The sequence below is a fragment of the Pongo abelii genome, chromosome 3 (assembly GCF_028885655.2).
Source record: "Pongo abelii isolate AG06213 chromosome 3, NHGRI_mPonAbe1-v2.0_pri, whole genome shotgun sequence".
Taxonomy (NCBI): domain Eukaryota; kingdom Metazoa; phylum Chordata; class Mammalia; order Primates; family Hominidae; genus Pongo; species Pongo abelii.
In genome coordinates this window covers 180574199-180594025 of record NC_071988.2, presented here as the reverse complement: position 1 = coordinate 180594025, position 19827 = coordinate 180574199, and the positions used below count along the sequence as shown (strand labels likewise).

The following is a 19827-nucleotide window of genomic DNA, read 5'->3' as shown; positions in this document are numbered from 1 at the left end:
AGTAGGAAGAAACAGATATGCCCAAAAATGCTAGTTAATTTTAATACCAGGAATTAAATATTTTCTTACAACTTCTGAAGATCATGATAATTCTTGAAGCAATCAGGGGGAAGCTTTCTTATTAAGTTCCACTGAAGTGACCTGAAATAAATGTAAATTTTGATTCTTAAAGTTGTTTTTTCTTTACTTTTAAATTACAACAATAGGTATAATTACAAACTATTTACTTTAGTACTAGCTTTCAGGAAACATTTTGCTTCATGATGTCTCTCTCATATATATCACTTAAACTAGATCTAGCTGTTAGTTTTGCACTATTAAAGCTATTCATATTTTCTTAAATTTTGGTTATAACTGTAATTCTGACAAAAAATGTTAAAAAATAAAATTGAAAAAATTGATTTTCAGTTATGTTTTTCTTTCCTATTTGTATTTAACAAACATCAGAAGGCATCTCAGTTTCTAAGTGACAATAAAAATAGTGTTTTCGGTTTAAAAAACACTCAAGAAATTAAATATTGTATTTCTCAATATTTCATTGCTCACATTCCACCACCTTAAAATCAGTTATGAAGGAAAACATCAATTGGTACCTATAATTGGATCATCTTTATTCAATAAGTGATTCCATTTCAACTTCTAAGAAGTTGTAAAGAAAGATTTTCTTTTGTATCACAATTTAATAAGCTGTTTGACACAGACGAGATCCACATAATTTTAGTTGTACTGGAAAGGTCCCAAGCCCTTAATTTTTTGTTTTAGAACAGCAATGTAATATAGTAAAAGCAAAATAAATGAAACAATAAAAAAACCAAAACCAGTGTAGCTGGGGTTCCTTGCATGAATCACACACAACTTTCCAAATCAGTCTCTTTAACTGTGCAAGGAGGGATTTGGATTAGATGGTATCTAATAATATGATGTTATTAGTACTATCATTATATAGTACCATGGAGCAGATACTAATAAGTGAGCAACAGACTGCATTGTCTGGAAGTTAACTTAACTCAGATTAAGACAGTTTTATACAATAAGCACTAACAATGTTTAGGTTTTGAAGCAGTGTTGCTTAAACTTGGTGATAAATCCTTCTTAAAAAAAACTTTCTTGGACTCTTTGGAACACATTTTTGGAATCTAATTTGAGAAACACTGTTCTAGAGTCTAGAAGACCATGCACTCTCAATGAAGGTGAGAATTGATTAAGAAAAAAAAATCTTACTTTTTAAATGTATAATGCAGATATACACAAGAACATATATAGTATATCTGTATTATTATTATTATTATTATTATTATTATTATTGAGATGGAGTCTTACTCTGTGGCCCAGGCAGGAGTGCAGTGACACGATCTCGGCTCACTGCAACCTCTGCCTCCTGGGTTCAAGAGATTCTCCTGCCTCAGCCTCCTGAGTAGCTGGGATTACAGGTGTGCGCCACCACACTTGGCTAATTTTTTAATTTTGAGTACAGACAGGGTTTCACCATGTTGGTCAGGCTGGTCTTGAACTCCTGACCTTGTGATCCACCTGCCTCAGCCGCCGAAAGTGCTGGGTTTACAGGCGTGAGCCACCGCGCCTGTCCACATATCTGTAGTATTAAAATTTCACAGGAGGGGACAAATAGAAAAAAAAAAGTCTAAAAAGGCTCCCTGGGGGAAGGGAAACAATGAAAGAAAAAAAGTTAAAAATCACTTTTCTAGACTACACATATGGGACACTTAATGGCTTTTTAAATAAATAATATCAAAGGCTGATTAACAAGTAATTCCCTTTCGAAACTACTCTCAGTTGCTGGCTGTCACCAAATATTATTTCCTTGTATATATTAACTAATTGAGGATCTCTTTTCTGCTAATGAGTCTGACTTGACTTAGATGCTAAATTCTGCTTATATCCTGTTTAAATGTTTATATTGTGTCAAGATAAATTGTTAAATATTTGGATTTGGCTGGGCACAGTGGATCACACCTATAATTCCAGTACTTTGGGAGACCGAGGTGTGAGGATCACTTGAGCCCAGGAGTTCAAGACCAGCTTGGCAACATAGTGAGACCCACCCCCTCCCCGCCATCTCTACAAACAATTAAAAAAATTAGCTGGCCATGGTGGTGCATGCCAGTAGTCTCAACTACTTGGGAGGCTAAGGCAGGAGGATCACCTGAGCCTCAGAGGTCAAGGCTGCAGTGAGCTGTGATTGCACCACTGCACTCCAGCCTGGGGGACACAGTGAGACCCTGTCTGTTTACAAACAAACAAACAAACAAACAAAAAAACCTGAGTTTGATTTAAGGATATAGATGAAAGTTTAGTGTGTCCTTAAAAATGTGTTTTGAGAATCGCTTGAACCTGGGAGGCAGAGGTTGCAGTAAGCCAAGATCGTGCCACTGCGATCCAGCCTGGGCGACAGAGTGAGACTCTGTCTCAAAAAAAAAAAAAAAAAAAATGTATTCATTCATTCATTATCTCAAAAAACGTGTTGAATGCCTGTCATTTGCACATGTTGAATACCTGCCTTTAAGAAGTTTATACTCTATTTGCACAAATTATACTTTATCTATAAATAGAGAATTTTCTTTGAATAATAACTTTAGTCTTACAGCCCAGGGCTAAAGAGGCAACCAACTTCTTTTTTTTTTGGTATTTATTTATAAATTCATTTCAATAACATTTATTTATGGATTATTAGACTCTATTAGGAACTTTGGAGGATATATAGGCCATGGCATTTTCCTTTTTCAGGTAGGTACTAGGACCTGAATCACTATAGTACAAGCAAGAATGTTTAGTATACATAAAAGAAACACAAGTGAAGTTCTATGAGAAAACCCAAGAGGAAGACGTTAACTGCACTTGAAGGAGGAGAGTTACTATAGAGGAAAGTGAGGCTCATTGAAAGACCTCTAAGTAATGTTACTTAAAAAGTTGAGTTTTTATTAATAGTGTCTAGGATTTATAGGTTACTTCTTTTTAAATGACATAAAATATTTTGACAAATAACATTCTCTATATTTCACAATATCCTATTGGGATAGAAAGAGGTAGATGCTGTCATTCTCATTGAATAGAACAACCCAAAATACTTTATAATATAACAAATCCTTATATTTCAAAATTTGACAGTCCAACTTTGATTGTTCACAGAGTCAAAGAGGGTGTGTGTTTGTGTGTGTGTGAGAGAGAAATGGTCTAGTTTAATCATTATTATCAAAGCTAGTTCTAGTTTTTATAAAGAAAGTTCTTAGTATTAGATCATATAGTTCTAGTGATTAAATTCCAGGATCTTAAAGCCAAGTCTCAAATAGTCAAAATCAGTGTTTATCAAGCTAGAAAAAAGTAAAAATAATCATATCTATCTCTGTTTGCCTGTTTTGTTCATTAGCATTTATGTGAAATGTCTTAAAAAATCCCAACTTCAATAAACATTACTTGGAGTATTAGCTTCTTTGATACTTACATATGGTTCAGTCCTCTTCTAACATTTCCCTATAATAGATCCAACTCAAAGTCTGGAAAGAACTGACTAATGAAATTTGATGTTTATTTTTTAATGTATTTGCTATAAAGCATAGAGTTCTTTTTCTGTATGGAACTGAACAGACTGGGACTAGGTATGAGTCTAAGCCAGTGTTCTGCAGAGAAAAGTATAAATGGACAACTGGAATCAAGTGGCTCAACCTAAAGCACAAGAGAATGCTATTTTTTGAACAAAAAATAAAATAAAAAATACCATAGACATAAACTCCTGAGCTTTATTCCTATATCTCCAAATGCCTGTCTGTTGGAGATTTCCACTGAGTGACCTGTTAATCTCACATTGGAAAAAACATCTAACATCGGAGTCCCCATCTTCCTCAGTTACTGCCACCAAGTCTCCTCATTCTCCGATCATACTGTTGCTTAGAATGGAAACCTTGGAGTCATCTCTGACTCCTTCTTTCTTGCCTTCTTGCAGACAATCATTTACAAGGACCTGGTCCCAGTTTTTTTGTTTATACCAGGGGTTGAAAACTGGTAGGTCACAGTTTTCTGCCCACATCTCTTTATGTATGTATGTATGTGTATACTAGATCACGACAATTTTTAAAATTGAATGGGAATTAATTCAATGATTCAACCTTTGTGTGGGGCATGCCCTCTCTAGTTAGCCATTGCCTTATTCCCCTCCATTCCCCCAGCTTTCTCTCTCTGTTCTTTATTTTACAAATGTTGGTTGAATTGTTAAAGAATGGATTCAAATCTTACTCATGGGAAAATGAAAAATGAAATTGGCTGCATCAGAATATCCTTTGATTTGGATTTTCTAGTAATTTGATACAAGCAGTGGAGAAGGATTATGATTTTTTTCTCTGAAAATAGAATGAAATCATCATAAATTCTTTTTTTTTGTTTGAGGCAGGGTCTCACTCTGTCATCCAGGCTGGAGTGCAGTGGCTTGATCATAGCTCACTGCAGCCTTGACCTCCCAGGCTCAAGTGATCCTCTTGCCTCAGCCTCCAAGTAGCTGAGACTTACAGGTGTGGGCCATCATACCTGGCTAATTTTTATTTTTTTTTGTAGTGATGGGCTCTCTCTGTGTTGCCCAGACTATTCATTAATTCTTATACCCAGAATTTCCAGTTAGAATTTAAATCAGAGAAGTGCTCCATAGGACCTCAGGTTCTTTTGGGGGATTATTACTTTTTTCTAGCAGGACTAATTGCTATGAGAAAGAGCCATGGTAAGGCAAGAAGAGGATAGAATGCTGAAGAGCTCTTCTTTTCCTTAGTTCAAGTGGAAATGTTCCCTCTTTTGGAAAACTCTGCTGATATTTTCAGTTCATATTGCCTGACCACCACAAATTGGGTAAACTTCTCAGATCTGTGAATTCAATGGAACCACTATGCACAGGAACTCTGAGTTGTAGCTCTTATCTCATATATCAAGTATTTCAATTGTTGTATTATGTGGTCTGGTTTGAAAATGGTAACACTTGTCAATATTCATAAACTCAAGAATTACTCTTATTTTGTCCTCATATACCCAAAAGTGAGAGCCACAAGGCACTCACTTTTTCATTTTTATCTAAATGAAAAAAGAAACTCAGCAAAAATATTGGATTAAAATAGCTGTCCTCCACTAATTTCTTTTAAAAAAGTTTCAATCAAATGTATATGTTTGTGTTGCTGAAGTTTGTTGAATTCAAATCAGTACTGGAAACTAACACTGCAGGTACTAGAAATCAACAAACCACTTATGGTGATAATTTTTTTTACATACGTAAGTTTGAATTCCTTAAGAAAACAACAACATTAACATCTATGACTCAAAATGTGATTCAGAACAGATTTTAAATATGACATTTTGTATCTTATCCAATTTATCTTATTTTCTTTTTTAACTTACACATCAGATTATATTAAAATTTGGGTCCAATAAATTCTAAAAGAGTTCTTTCAATAAATGTGAAGTGAAAATTCTATGTAATAGGAAAGCTCTATGTAATAGTTTAATTAGAAGCCATTTTTTCTTTAGTAGCACATGCAATTGATGACTTTTTTTGTTTAGATAAAATATGGTGATACTCCATACCTCACAGGATTATTATGAGGGGTTAATATAAAGAACAATTTAAGGTGGGGTCTAGCATTTAATAAATGCAAAATAAATATCAGTAATTATTATACCTGACCCAGGAAAAATGACATCATCTTTGAATAAAAATATATTATTAATAATGACATGGTCTTAATTATAATACAATTTTACAGGTGCTACCCAGCTGTCAGGATGAAGTCATTCTTTTCTACTTACATTGCAGTCACATTTGAAGAAACCGATGGAACAGCTCGTAAATTGGTTTCATCACAGTCAAGCTCCAGACCTCGGCAAAGACATTGCACTGGCACAGAACTGACCACTGAATCAAGGGGAAGTGGTAAGGCATGATGACAGTGAGGGACCAGGAAGAGGAGGGTAATGAAAAGAAAGAAATGAAAAGCTATGAGAAAATCATTTAGTACAAAAGCATATCATGTGCTACGTAGGCAATTTAGGCAATGCTTTAAATTAAGGCTCCAAAGTTTGCTTTTAATTTAACCTTAAAATGATGGTAGAGCATTAACATTTGGAAACACACACCAGCTCATGCATTTTTTAAAAAATAGCAGACTGTTCTCCATTCTTTGCAAAATGAATGAAATAATCTGCTCTTATTTCATTGATTTTGCAATGAATGGAGAACAGTCTGCTAAGGATTAACATGATAATGTGTGATGAGGCTTAATGTTCATACTACAACTGCCACTTAAAAATAAAGTATTTATTTAGCATAATCAAAACCTTTAAAGGAGGAATAAATCACTTTTAACTAGCAAGAACGAGGAGAACTAAAGGCAAATGACAGTGTCTATGGTTTTTTTTTTAATCAGGAGTTCTTCAAATAATTTTTTAAAAAATCTTTTGGCTTAAATAGGGGTAAAGGATGAATAAAAGTTTATTTATGGGAGTGAATGTTTTTTCTGCATAGGATTCTATTTTCACTGGTATTTGGTGTTGGAAAGAGAGGGAGAATGAGGTGTATGACCTTGGCCATTTTGTGGGGCTGTAGTGATAGTGTTAGGATGTGAGTCAATACATCTAAAGTCTATTAGAGATTTGCAATGATGTATTCATATAGCTAAACAGAATAATGAGATTATTATTTAGGATAATAAATATAGTTTGATTCCTGTTCTGATAGGGAATGGCGAATTCCTGAGAGCAATGAGAAATGTTTTCCCCCCATATTGACTTCTGGAGCCCTAACCTATACAGCAGGGATTACAGACTCCAGTGTCTCCAGCGGTCAGGCAATGTCACTGTAGACTGTGTGCAGATGTCCAACTGCAACAGCTTCTCTCATCTGTTGCCATATTAGAATAGGAACATGTGTAGCTACATCTACCAACTTCCTCAAAGAAGCCAGAAATACAATGTTTTATATATAACTATCTATTTAAAAACTGATATTAGCTAACTGAAAACATTTAAAAATATTATTGGACAAACAAAACCATCTATGAGAGTTTTCTGCTTGTAGGCTTCCTGTTTCTGACCTTTATGGTGAAACTTGCAGAGAGCAGGCAAGTGTCTCAGTGGCTAACCAGAGACCTCTGTAAATGACTGTTCATGAGGAGCTTTTTGGCTCAGATATGGGGTGACATGTGTTCTTCCTCTCCTCCCAAATATCTCCAGAGACTTCTTCACAGGGTTACAAGAGATCAGGACCATAACCTAGATTTAGTGTTTAATATAAACAGAGTATCTGCCAAGAACTTTAAAACAGTTTTATAGTTGCAAGTACCCACTTTGGTTGTGGATGTCTGAAAACTGATGTTGTCTCTTTAAGTTACAATCATATCTCATATGTGAGTCTGTGTGTATGCTGTGGGGATGGGATGGAAAAGGTTGGGAAGGAAGATGAAGGTCCTGAGAATGAAGTAGGAAGGGCAGAAACGGAGGGCAGTGAAATTAGTTTTAATCCCAGTGTGTTTTTTTCATATATAGAGACTAAATTAAGATAATTCATATATGTTGATTACAGGGTTATCTGCAATAGGGAAAAATGAAAAAACAACACATAAATATCCAACAGCCAAGGAATGATTAAGGAAATTATGTCACTTACAAAATATACTATTACATGGAATATTTTAAAAGATGTTGTTGTAATATGGATACCTGATTATGCCAAAATGCTAATTGAAAATTTGATAAAAATGGTTTGTATAGGAAATTTCAACTATGTTAAAATAAAAAAAGACGAGTAATGCAGTAGCAAGTTAATGCTGGTAGCTTCTGAATGGTCAAATTATGGTTGAGTAAGTAATTCTTTTCAAATCCTTTAAACTTAAATTTTGTTAATTTATTGGCTCACCATAGATATTATATTTTCCATGATATTGCCCTTGAGAGATGACTTTAATAATGTGAATTTCTCACATTATTCTAGTCAAAAATGATTATAAGCTTTGCTCAGTTTAATTTCCAATAAATCCCTATAATAATCTGCTTTAAATAAGGTGGGACACTAGGAACCTTAACTTAAATTTTAACCCCAAGTTTTACACTACACTTGCCATTCTATTTTTACACTGCTTTCAAGTTTGAAAAATATATTTAGTTATTAGCTGCACTCTCCCCCACAAATTGTCTTTAACTCTCAATGATATATTTGTTTTCGTTAAGTACTGATGAAAAAAATTACTTCTTTTTTTTAATACAGCATTTATTACATAGCCTCATTCCTTTTATGTAATTATACTTGTGACAAATGTCTTCCAGGGTGCAGGATCAGGCAAAAATATATTTCTCTTGCTGACTTATCTGGTTTTTCCCCATTTGTTTGTTTTGCTTTACAAACTATGAAAGTTATGTAACCCATTATTTTCTCTCTTGGACTTAACAGCTATGAAATTCATAACTAGGCTTCGGATGAAGTCACTGAACTTTTCTCAGGAAGGATTTTCTTAATTTTTCTTTGTCATTCGCTTTCCACTCACCACTGAACTTTTGTCTTTTATATCATGTTAATGGTTTAAGGCTTTTAGTAGCTGTATTTTAATTGCAAGTTGCTGAAAATCCTTTTGGGAATAAGGTGAGGTATTAAAAGATTCAATTAAAATTTAAGAAATAGACCGGGCGCAGTGGCTCATGCCTGTAATCCCAGCACTTCGGAAGGCTAAGGCAGGTAGATCACCTGAGGTTGGGAGTTCAAGACCAGCCTGACCAACGTGGAGAAATCTCGTTTCTACTAAAAATACATAATTAGCCAGGCATGGTAGCACATGTCTGTAATCCCTACTCAGGAGGCTGAGGCAGAAGAATCACTTGAATCTGGGAGGCAAAGGTTGCAGTGAGCCAAGATTGCGCCATTGCACTCCAGTCTGGGCAACAAGAGTGAAACTCCATCTCAAAAAAAAAAATAAAATAAAATAAAGAAATAAAAAGAAAACAATATATGATAAAAGAAAAAAAACTGTTTTGAGACAACATGGCTTAATTCATTATTTTAAACATTATATTATCAGTTAAATTATATCTATTAACTTTTTCCTTTCCCAAAAACTTTTAGCTGTTTTTTTTCCCCCTCTGAGAGAGGGTTTTGTTCTGTTGTCTAGGCTGGAGCACAGTGGCTCAATCACAGCTCACTGTAGCTTCAATCTCCTGGGCTCCTGAGTAGCACAGCTAAGTTTTAATTTATTTTTTTTGGAGAGATTGGGGTCTCACTATGTTGCCCAGGCTGGTCTTGAACTCCTGGTCTCAAGTGAGATCTTCCTACCTCAGCCTCCCAAAGTGCTGGGATTATAAGTGTGAGCCACTGTGCCCAGCCAATTTTTAGCTTTTTAATGGGCAAATTATTTGGTCTCCCTCTAAATAATGGCATGATGCTGAGACAGATTGCTGAGTACCCTGTGAATCTCACAAGAGTGACGTCTATCCCCTTAAACTAGGGATTGTTAGTAGTATTTTATCAACCTCATTTGAGTAGTGAAGATAAAAAATATTAAAAATTTAAAAAGCTAGACTTTACAATTTATGGTAGAACATAAAGAAAAAATATAGCAAAGGATTTCTTCCTCTATGCTTTGCTTTTTTTAAAATAATTTTTGCAAGAGAAAAAACTTTATATTTGCAACAGACAGGAAATCCCTACATTTTAATATTTCATATTTTGTTGATCTACTAATTCATAACACTAGTATTTGATATGTGGCCATTACCTATTCATTTTAAACGGTTTTATGAAAAGGATATGACCGGGAAGGCACTATATGGGAAAAAAAGAACAGAGGAGGAGCTGGTATTGCCAGGTGATATGAAGAAACTAAATATTTGATATAAAATTTGTCTAAAATAAACTCTTAGTCACCTATCCACCATTTTGTAGTGAATAGCCATTGATTGCTCATTCATGACTGTTTTCCATTCAAAGCTGCCCAGATAATGCTTTGGGAAGGTGGGAGTGATGTAAGTTGTACAAAACGGAGAGAATAGAAAACGTGATGATGAGTAAGAGAACTGAATAATTAGCATTTACTAGGATTAGCAAAAGGTAAACTGTGGCTGTATGTATAAACATGTATTTTCTAGAACTCATAGTGTAAAATTTTACTCTTTTAAATTATTGAACTCTACAATAGTTAAATCACTGCCTACATAATACATTGTGCTTATATCTATGACTAAAGACATAACTTAGGATAATGCAACTTTAGAAAACTAATGTTATAAAATAACTACCTAAGCATTTGTTATTAAAATGTAGTTATTATTATATAACATTTACATAAATAAAGCCTCAGTTATTCAGACATATTGTTAATCTGGCATGCTTCAGAATAAAAAAGGATAAAAATAAACCATGAATTTAAAACTCAGCAAAGAATTCTGTGAATGTTTTCATTGTTAGCTAAAAAACTAAAAGTTTTAGCTATAAGAAAAATTATTATAAAAAAATACATGTTTAAAAATATACTAATTCAACTGGGCTTAAAAAATTCAACTGGGTTTTACTGTAACCATAATCAATCCATGAAATATGTATGTTTCTGGGCAGATACAAAGAGGAAAAATAAAACAAAACATCGTATCTATAGCCTCCTATATAGACTTCAACAATAATTTATTGAGAGCTCACTATGTGCAAAGCACTATTTTAGGCACTAGAAGAGCAACAACAACGAAAAAAGTCAAACAAAGTACCTATTGTCATAGTCATTGTCATAGTGCTTAGGATCTGATGAGATAATTCATACACCACCACAACCAGCACCACTACCACCAGCAATTATGATAGTGCCACCCCAGAAAATAACACAGAGTAAGCTGATAGAGTAATGAGGGTAGGGCTGAGGACGCGGCTGTTTTATACAGTGGTATCAGTGCAGCCTTCTTTGATTTGAACAGGGCCCTGAATAAGGTGAGGGTCACCAACTAAGCAGATACATGGGAGAAAGTTTCTGAAAGAACAGTCTGTATAGAGGCTGTGATATAGAACCATGTCTGGAATGTCAGAGGAACAGCAAATATGCCTTGCTTTTAAACCAAGGTTTTGAAAAGCTAGGGTCAAAATGACAGCTCCAAGGTACAGATTTTCATTTGCATAATTTATTAGAACAGACAAAATTTATTTAAGAGGAGTTATTTTCATATATCTTTCTGATCTAAAATATTATAGTTAATCCTCAGGTTTATAACTTCCATACCCCTCCAGTGTTTTTGTAAGTTTTCAGTGTATGACTGAACATAGTAGGTTATAATGAATAAGGGTTTTGCAGCTCAGAAGAGTTTTTTCTGGCAAACATTAAAATCCAAACAGCTTTTCTGCCCTCTCTACTTTCTCTGTTTTCTTTACATCACATTTTATAGTGATTGTGAAAAGAGAACTCATATAAAATAACATCCTTGACTGACATTGATTTTGTTCATAACAATATCTGACACCATTTATTACTTCTACACTTAAGATCCCTGAGTCTTTTTTGAAATAAATTTTCCTAGTTAAAGTTGTATATTTAATAGAGTTTGCAATTAGAAAACTATAATTGACCTCTTACGAATTTTTAAGTTTCTTTAATTAAAACTGATTTCCAGATTGAGATGCAATCTTTTTTTTTAATGTTGAATCAAACTTTTAAAAATGGTGTCTTATGAACTCATGGAAAAGAAAATAACTGCTCGGATTACTTACAACATTCAGGTGTTTCTGCCTCAAAAGGATATTGGGAAGTCATTTTGTAGTAACTGGCAAAATATTTGTCAAATTGCAGAGACCATCCATTGTTGTCTCCTAAAATAAAAATCAGAGAACAAAAAAGTTCAAGGAACAGAAATATTCTGGTATATTGTGGGGAAATAGGTCCTCTCTTTAAAACAGTCCAGTGGTTCTCCAAATGTAGCGAGATAAACACATTATCTGGAAACTTGCTATAAATGTGAATTTATGGACCCCCACCTGGAGATTCTCATTTTATAGTCTGAGATGGGCTCCCTAGTCACCATTTTAAATTTAATTTAATTATTTCGATTAAAAACATTTTGGGGGAGTAAATTATGAAAAAGCCATTCTCCAGTTTTTTGTTGTTTTTTTTTTTTTTTGAGACAGAGTCTCGCCTGGTCGCCCAGGTGGAGTGCTGTGGCACGATCTCAGCTCACTTCAACCTCCACCTCCCTTGTTCAAGTGATTCTCCTGCCTCAGCCTCCCGAGTAGCTGCGACTACGGGAAACTGACACCACATCTGGTTAATTTTTTTTTTTTTTTTTTTTTTTTAGTAGAGATGGGGTTTCACCATGTTGGCCAGGCTGGTCTCTAACTCCTGGCCTCAAATCTGCCCACCTTAGCCCCCCAAAGTGTTGGGATTACAGGCGTGTGCCACCATGCCCTGACTATTCTCTGTTTTTAACAAGCACTATAGGTGTTCCTGAAGTAAGTAATATTTTGACATTTTAAGAAGCAGTATTTTAGTCATATCCAAATATGGCACACTGTTCTTAGCATTTTACAATAATTATGTTTCCCTACATCTTCTTCAATCTCTAAAACTGATGTTGGAGATGTATAAACATGGCTAGACAGCCATGATGATTAACTTTTTTTATGTTATTTTATTTATTTATTTTTTGAGATGGAGTTCTGCTCCCGTAGCCCAGGCTGGAGGGCAATGGCACTATCTTGGCTCACTGCAACCTCTGTGTCTCAGGCTCAAGTGATTCTCCTGCCTCAGCCTCCCAAGTAGCTACGATTCTAGGCACCCGCCACCACGCCTAGCAGATTTTTGTATTTCTAGTAGAGACGGGGTTTCACCATGTTGACCAGGCTGGTCTGGAACTCCTGACCTCAGGTGATCTGCCAGCCTTGGCCCCCCAGAGGGCTGGGATTACAGGCGTGAGCCACCGTGCCTGGCCGATTAACTTTTAAGAAAGAAAGAAAACATGACTGGCATGATCTCATTTCTTTTCTCTTTTTCTTTTTTGAAAGGCACCATGGTATCTAAAGTGATTATTCTCTGAGTGCTTATATATATATTTCGATATTTTCTTATTTATATTTTAAACCCCTATGTCACTTTTAAAAAAATAGAAGATTTTATTTGTGGGATAAAAGGAAGACAATTTTTCTCACAAAATTCCTAATGATCTTTTAGTTAGTTTTAAACATAAGAGACAGTGCAGTCAAGCATGTGATAGAGTGGACTAATGAATAGGGATGAAGAAGCAGTTTCTCTGGGGATCTCTGCACATGGTACAAGCCTTCATTCTCTTGGTAGGGGTTTGTATGTGATCTTCTCTAGAACTTCTAAATTTTTTTCTGAAAGCTGCCAGGACTCTCTAAGGATGCCCAAACATATAAACAGAGAGTGAAGTTATAAAAGTTTGTCCTATTTCTGTAAGTTAGTATTAAGTCTAGCATTTATTTCTTTAAAAATTTTTAAAATTAAAAAATTTTTTTGAGACAGCATCTTGCTCTGTCACCGAGGCTGGAGTGCAGTGGTGCAATCTCAGCTCACTGCAACCTCTCCCTCTTGGGCTCAAGTGGTCCTCCTCCCTCAGGCTCCTGAGTAGCTGGGATTATAGGTGTGCACCACCACGCCAAATTTTTTTTTTTTTTTGTAGAGATGGGGTTTTGCTATGTTGCCCAGGCTGGTCTTGAACTTCTAGGGTGAGGTGATCCACCTGCTTTGGCCTCGAAAAGTGCTAGGATTATTAGGCGTGAGCCACTGCAGACTTCTGTATGGGACTATAGAAGGCCATCAGTAACTTCGTGGACAAGGGACAATGCCCCAGAAACCAGCAAATACCAGCCCCTGAACACCCAGGAACAAGTTCAAGGTGGCTGCCCAACTCTTAACACATGCATCAGTTGATATGTTAGGCAGAGAAACAGGAGTAGGAAAAGCAGATTTGAAAGATTCGGCATATACAGCCAAATAGAGACTAAAACTTCCTGAGACTGTGGTGGCTTTTGTGAATGTTTGCTCCTCTTTTATTCTACCCCCACTTTAGCATGCTTTCGTATTCTTTAGAAGTTGGTTACTTAAATATATGTTTTCCAGACCTCAAGCAGCCAGGATTCTTGTTATAGATTATAGATAAGCTTCTACCAATTCGATGCACTCTTGTGAGACCTGAGGTTTATACACACCAGCGTCATGGATATCTAGTGGTAGTTGGGGCAGTTACTGCAGCCAGCCTCAGGGTCCCAGTTTCATGGATGTAGAGATGATTAGCAGTAGCAGTTGTGACAGAAGCAAATGCTTCTTGATCTTGGGCTTGCAACTATACAGTGGTGTATTCCCTACCTCTGACTCCTTCTGCAGCCTTTAAAATGATTCTACAAACACATTTTTCCTGTATAAAATATATTTTTTTCTTAGGCTTATCTTTCCCAAAAATATCTAGAGTGGTTTCTGTTTCCTCCTTCCAGAAGGGGTTACAGATAACAGACTCTCAGACATCTCAAGGATGGAAACATCGGATGGGTTATCTATTCCGATTCTTCTTACAGATAACGGCAATCATGTTATTATTAGAACATGGGACTCTCATAATTAATGGTACACAGTAACAAAAAGAAGTCACTTAAATTATTGCTATGGCTTCCTGGAATGATGTGTCTGTTAGAAGGCTAGACGCTGGCAAAGTTCTTGCTATGATAAATCATTAGAATGAGAATGAGAAATTTCAAGGGTTGTGAAGTGGGATTGCTAAAGAAATAGCTCTGGAGAGATTAAAGAAAGGAAACAGCTGGGCACGGTGGCGCATGCTTGGAATACCCACACTTTGGGAGGCCAAAGCCGGCAGATCACTTGAGGTCAGGATTTTGAGACCAGTCTGGCCAAGGTGGAGAAACCCGCATTAGAAATATAAAAATTAGCCAGCCATGGTGATACATGCCTGTAGTCCCAGCTACTCGGGAGGCTGAGGCGTGAGAATCGCTTGAACTGAGGGGGCAGAGGTTGCAGTGAGCCGAGATTGCACACTGCACTCCAGCCTGGGTGATAGAACTACCCTCAGATAATCTTTTATCTCTTGTAGCCTTAGCTCAGGACTGATGTATCCCTACATTATATAGAATCTGATCCTATGGGTTGTTAAGTTACAGTATAAGTTGAATTCATATTTTGTCATATCATTAAAAATTTTTTTTTTTTTTGAGACAGGGTCTCACTCTGTTGCCTAGGTTAGAGTGCAGTGGTGTGATCATAGCTCACTGCAGCCCCAAACTCTTGGGCGCAAGGGATCCTCCCACCTCAGCCTCCTGAGTAGCTGGGACTATAGATGCATACCACTATGCCCAGCTAATTTTTTATTTTTGTAGAGATGGGGGTCTCTCTGTGTTGCTAAGGCTGGTCTGAAGTGATCCTCTCACCTTGGCCTCCTAAAGTGCTGAGATTATAGGTGTGGACCACTGTGCTCAGTCTCTCGTATCTTTTAAGTGAACATTAGAACACTGATTGGTGAGACAGACCTTGTGAATTGCACTGGGACATTTGTGTGTGTTCAGTTGAATATGACCACTCTAAATCCCTTTCCCACAAAACCTCCCTTGCAAGCAAAAGCAGCTCCCCTTTCCTGTCTGATGAGGTTAGTTGCAGTTTGTTTGAAGACACATGAGTTACTTTACTTGAGGTAAATAAGTTGCCAACTCTCCTCAGGCCCTTTCATTACCAGGCTTCCTTGCTTCTCAACCTATTATAAATGGAGCCAGAGCCCAGCATGCTGCAGAACACAAACTGGACTTAGAGAAGACTGACATACCAGAAGATTTTGCTATTTTATATAAGCAGAAACCCAAGGAATTTGCATGAGAATGGTTTCTGCAAGCATTAGACCAGGAAGTAGAAATATAGCTTTAGGTTAGGCAAAGCTAATCGATCTGGGTATCTGATATGGTTTGGCTGTGTGTTCCCACTCAAATCTCACCTTGAATTGTAATAATACCCACTTGTTAAGTGTGGGACCAGATGGAGATAATTGAAACATGGGGGCGTGTTCCCCCATGCTGTTCTCCTACTAGTGAGTGAGTTTTCATGAGATCTGATGGTTTTATAAGGGGCTTCTCCCTTTGTTTGGCACTCATTCTCTCTCCTGCTGCTCTGTGAAGAGGTGCCTTTGGCCACGATTGTAAGTTTCCTGAGCCCTCCCAAGCCATGTGGAATTGTGAGTCAATTAAACCTCTTTTCTTTATAAATCACTCAGTCTCGTGTATTTCTTCGTAGCAGCGTGAGAACGAACTAATACAGTGACCTCCTGGAATTTCTGGATTCCATGTGTTAGCTCAAGCAGTAGTTTTGCTAGATTGTTGACTGAAATCTGAACCCAATGCTGGCCTACGTGAAATGAAATTGAGGAGCAAATGCATACAAATGTTGAGTCACCAATGGAACAGATCATGAGGAACAGCCATGGTATTGTACAACTGCAAGGAACCTGTTGTGGAATATGCTGTAGATTGACCCAACTTCATTGGTGTTTTCCTGTGCAGCAGAGACTGAAAAACTTCAGACAACATTTCACGCCTCCTGTAGAGCAGGATTTGGGATCCACTCACATGTATCTTGGTTAGAAGAGAGGTATAAGGTCATTTGTTTGCTGCTCTGTCTAAAACAGAGACAGGAGCAATTGTGGAAGGAGATTTCAGGTACTACCAGCCTTGTGGGTGTCGAGAGAGGCAGCTGTGTTGGGGGCGGGAGCAGCAGCTGTCTCCGTTGTCAGTCGCAGCCATGATGGATCCAACAGCACGGATGTCGACTTTGTTTACACCCACTCTTCCAGCCCTTCTGAGAAGATTCTGCTTACCTAATTTCTGTCTAATATACCCAGAGTAGTTTCCGTTTTTTTCCATTTAACAATGACAGATATGGGGAGGCTGACTGAATCATTGGATTAAAGTACGGCGGAACAATGATTAGACATTTAGTTAATTTGGGGAGCTCAAGTGGAATCTCATGAGGGTGAAAAAGCAGTGCATTTTTTCTGAACCCAAAATTTAGTGTAGTTTAGTTTTGTGGTTGCCTAAAAAAAAAAGTCACGTGGGTTCTGGGGATGGGGTCAGGAGCCTTACAAAATGTTCTGTTCTATTGGGCTCTGGAATCACCATATGTTTCCTTGGCTGTCAGGTTTTGAGATTTTGGAAATTTATGGCATTGGATTGTCTTCCTTTCCTAGTTTTGCAGAGTTTTTTGACCTTTTGGCAAGTTTACTTTTGTAAACTTGTTTCATATCTTTAGATAAGGAGAATTCTTTGAGAGACTTTCATTCATCCCTTTTAACAGAGAGGCTGAATGTTAGCATTTAGCCCTGAAAGAAGTCATATTTAGCAAGTACCCATTATGTTGTGCTAGGTACTCCATTTTATCCTCATAACTCTATTTGGTCATTATCATCATCTCCACTTACAGATATATATAAGCAGAAACCCAGATAGAAAAATTGATACTGCAGATAGAAAAATTGATACTGAAGAAGGTTAGCTGACTTGACTAAGAAACAGATTTATTAAAAATAACTAAATAATTAAAATAATAAATTATTATTGTATTTCTTTTTAGGCCAAAGAAATTATGTAATGTTTACATTCTATCTATAGAATTTCACCTTTTGTGGGACATCAGCTTTAAGTATTTAGCTATTACTATTTGCTGCTTACTTTTCTGTTGTCTGTTTCACTTCTGTTATTGAGGCTCTTACATCAGAATTGTGTGAATTATAAAAAAGTTTATTTAAATAATAACCAGAAGTTGTTATTAACTGGAATTTAAATTCATATTATTTTTCTTTATGAAATCAATGAAAGTATTGCAAATCAAGGTATTACTAAAAACAATTTACCAAAAACATAGTAGTGTTATGAGTGGTTATATGTTTATCGATGTTACAAATAAAGCATGTAAGTAGGTAGGTCAGAGTATGTTGAGGCTTTGAGTATTCATATAAACAGTCTTCGTGCATATCTGCAGAAGGTGAGTGAGAAGTGGGCTTGCGAAGGTTTGAAGGCTTCGACCTTGCAGGCTACCAGGGCCTCGCTTCACTCTGTGCACCACGTTCATGTTCCTGTTACTGCCACATCCACCTACCTCAGGATCAGTGATGGAAATTAGGTGAAGTGACAGCATCCCAGAACACGGGGCTGTTTTGTGGGTAATGATTCACTGCTGCTATGAAATTCATGAGACGTGGCTGGGTGACTGCCATAGATGCTGATTTTCTTTCACTCTGCTTCTTTAGCAGATCCTATATTTAACTGAGCTTTTACAAATAGACAACTTCAATTTGCTGCACTTTTTTTTTTTTTTTTTACCATTAATAGATAATGCCATGCTTAAAACCATGGGCTATGTGCCATTTCCTAATCCTTTGTCCTCACCATTGTGTTTATTAAATAGTAACATCATCAAACAAACAAGCCTTTTAGTAATCAGCTTTTACTTTTCTTTCTGCCTTTCCAAGGTATTTTCCTCTTTCTACCCATTACTTCCTCCCACCAGAAGGAAGAAGGCAGAAATACAGAACATGGGAAATGTTGCCAAAATTGCAAAGTTGGGGAGTTAGCATTTTAAAAAAACAGCTTTTGGTATATGTGTTTCTATATTTTAAATCCCGTGTCCTTCATATTTTAAGGATGTATAGGGCAGTGATCAGAATGGTTTTTCATACTTCAGTAATGATCCTGATGAAATTTATTCTCTGATTTATCTCGAGGCAGTCTAGGGTAGTGAAACAAGCACTGCATAGAAGAGAACATTGTGTTAGGGGATATGGTTTCCAGTATGTATTGGTAGTGTTGTAAAAACGGCACCAATAAAACAAATATTTTTACTAAAAAAGAGCTTTTCAGCTAAAAATGATATAGTCATGCTGTAAATAAAGTCTAAAAACATAGATTAAGAAAAATCTGATCTTGCATGCTGCATGAGCTTACTAAATATTTGTTGATTGAATGAATGAATGATCGGATTTCTGTCCTTAAAGACACTTGAGAGAAAGCTCAGTCTCCCTTATGCTAAAATAAAAACTGAGAGCTGGGGCATTTATCAAAAACACAAATTTACAGGCTTCTCCACTGGAGACTCATTTATTTGGTCAGCATGGAGTCTGCGAAATCTATATTTTTCATAAGTGGCCTAGGTTAGTCTTAAAGCAAATTTTGGAAGAACTGCATTATGGGATTTGCCATAGCCAACTTGGGTCCTTCTCACATTGCATTGGAGGACAGCTAGAATTTAGTCACAGAAAAATCCTGTGACTCGGAGTGTATTTCTTTTAAGCAAAGTTGCTGGATGTTGACCATCAAATAGTTTAAGACACTCAAATAAGATTAATGTGGGTGGTTCCCAACTTAAGGACATTTTGCTTATAACGGTCTTATTATACTTATTGTAATCTGCTTCATGCTATGCTTATTAATGTATATATTTTATCTCCTTATGAGAGTATAGTACAAACTCTTTTTTACCTATGTATTTTTGTATACCTCAGTGACTACTAAGGTACTTTTATCTTTTTTTTTCTTTTATCATCCAGCTCAAAATGTCATAAGGTACTTTTAATATCATTGAAATCTAGCTCTTACTAGCCCTCATAAAGTGTTTAAAGTACATAAAATGCATGAACATGATTTCATTTGTACCAAGTATTAGTTACAATTTAGTTTTATGGAAAAGTGGGTGAGGTATACCAATCTGAATTCTGGAGAAGGCATCTCTCTCCCCCCATGTTGTTAGATTCCCCTGGCATTGGCATTGGGGGATGAGGACAAAGGATGCGATTTGATTGGGGATAGGAAACTTCCAAGTTTCTTGGATG

At 36.3% G+C, this 19827-nt stretch overlaps 1 protein-coding gene across 1 annotated transcript in view; it reads right to left on the bottom strand.

Moving 5' to 3' along the window:
• Positions 1-19827, bottom strand: part of RXFP1 (relaxin family peptide receptor 1) — a gene marked incomplete at its 5' end in the record, with an annotated part of 129514 nt that overhangs the window by 51881 nt on the left and 57806 nt on the right. Inside the window, 3 exon segments of the mRNA NM_001133200.1 lie at positions 70-141; positions 5794-5899; positions 11714-11812. Of these exon segments, the coding sequence (NP_001126672.1) occupies positions 70-141; positions 5794-5899; positions 11714-11812 (277 nt within the window).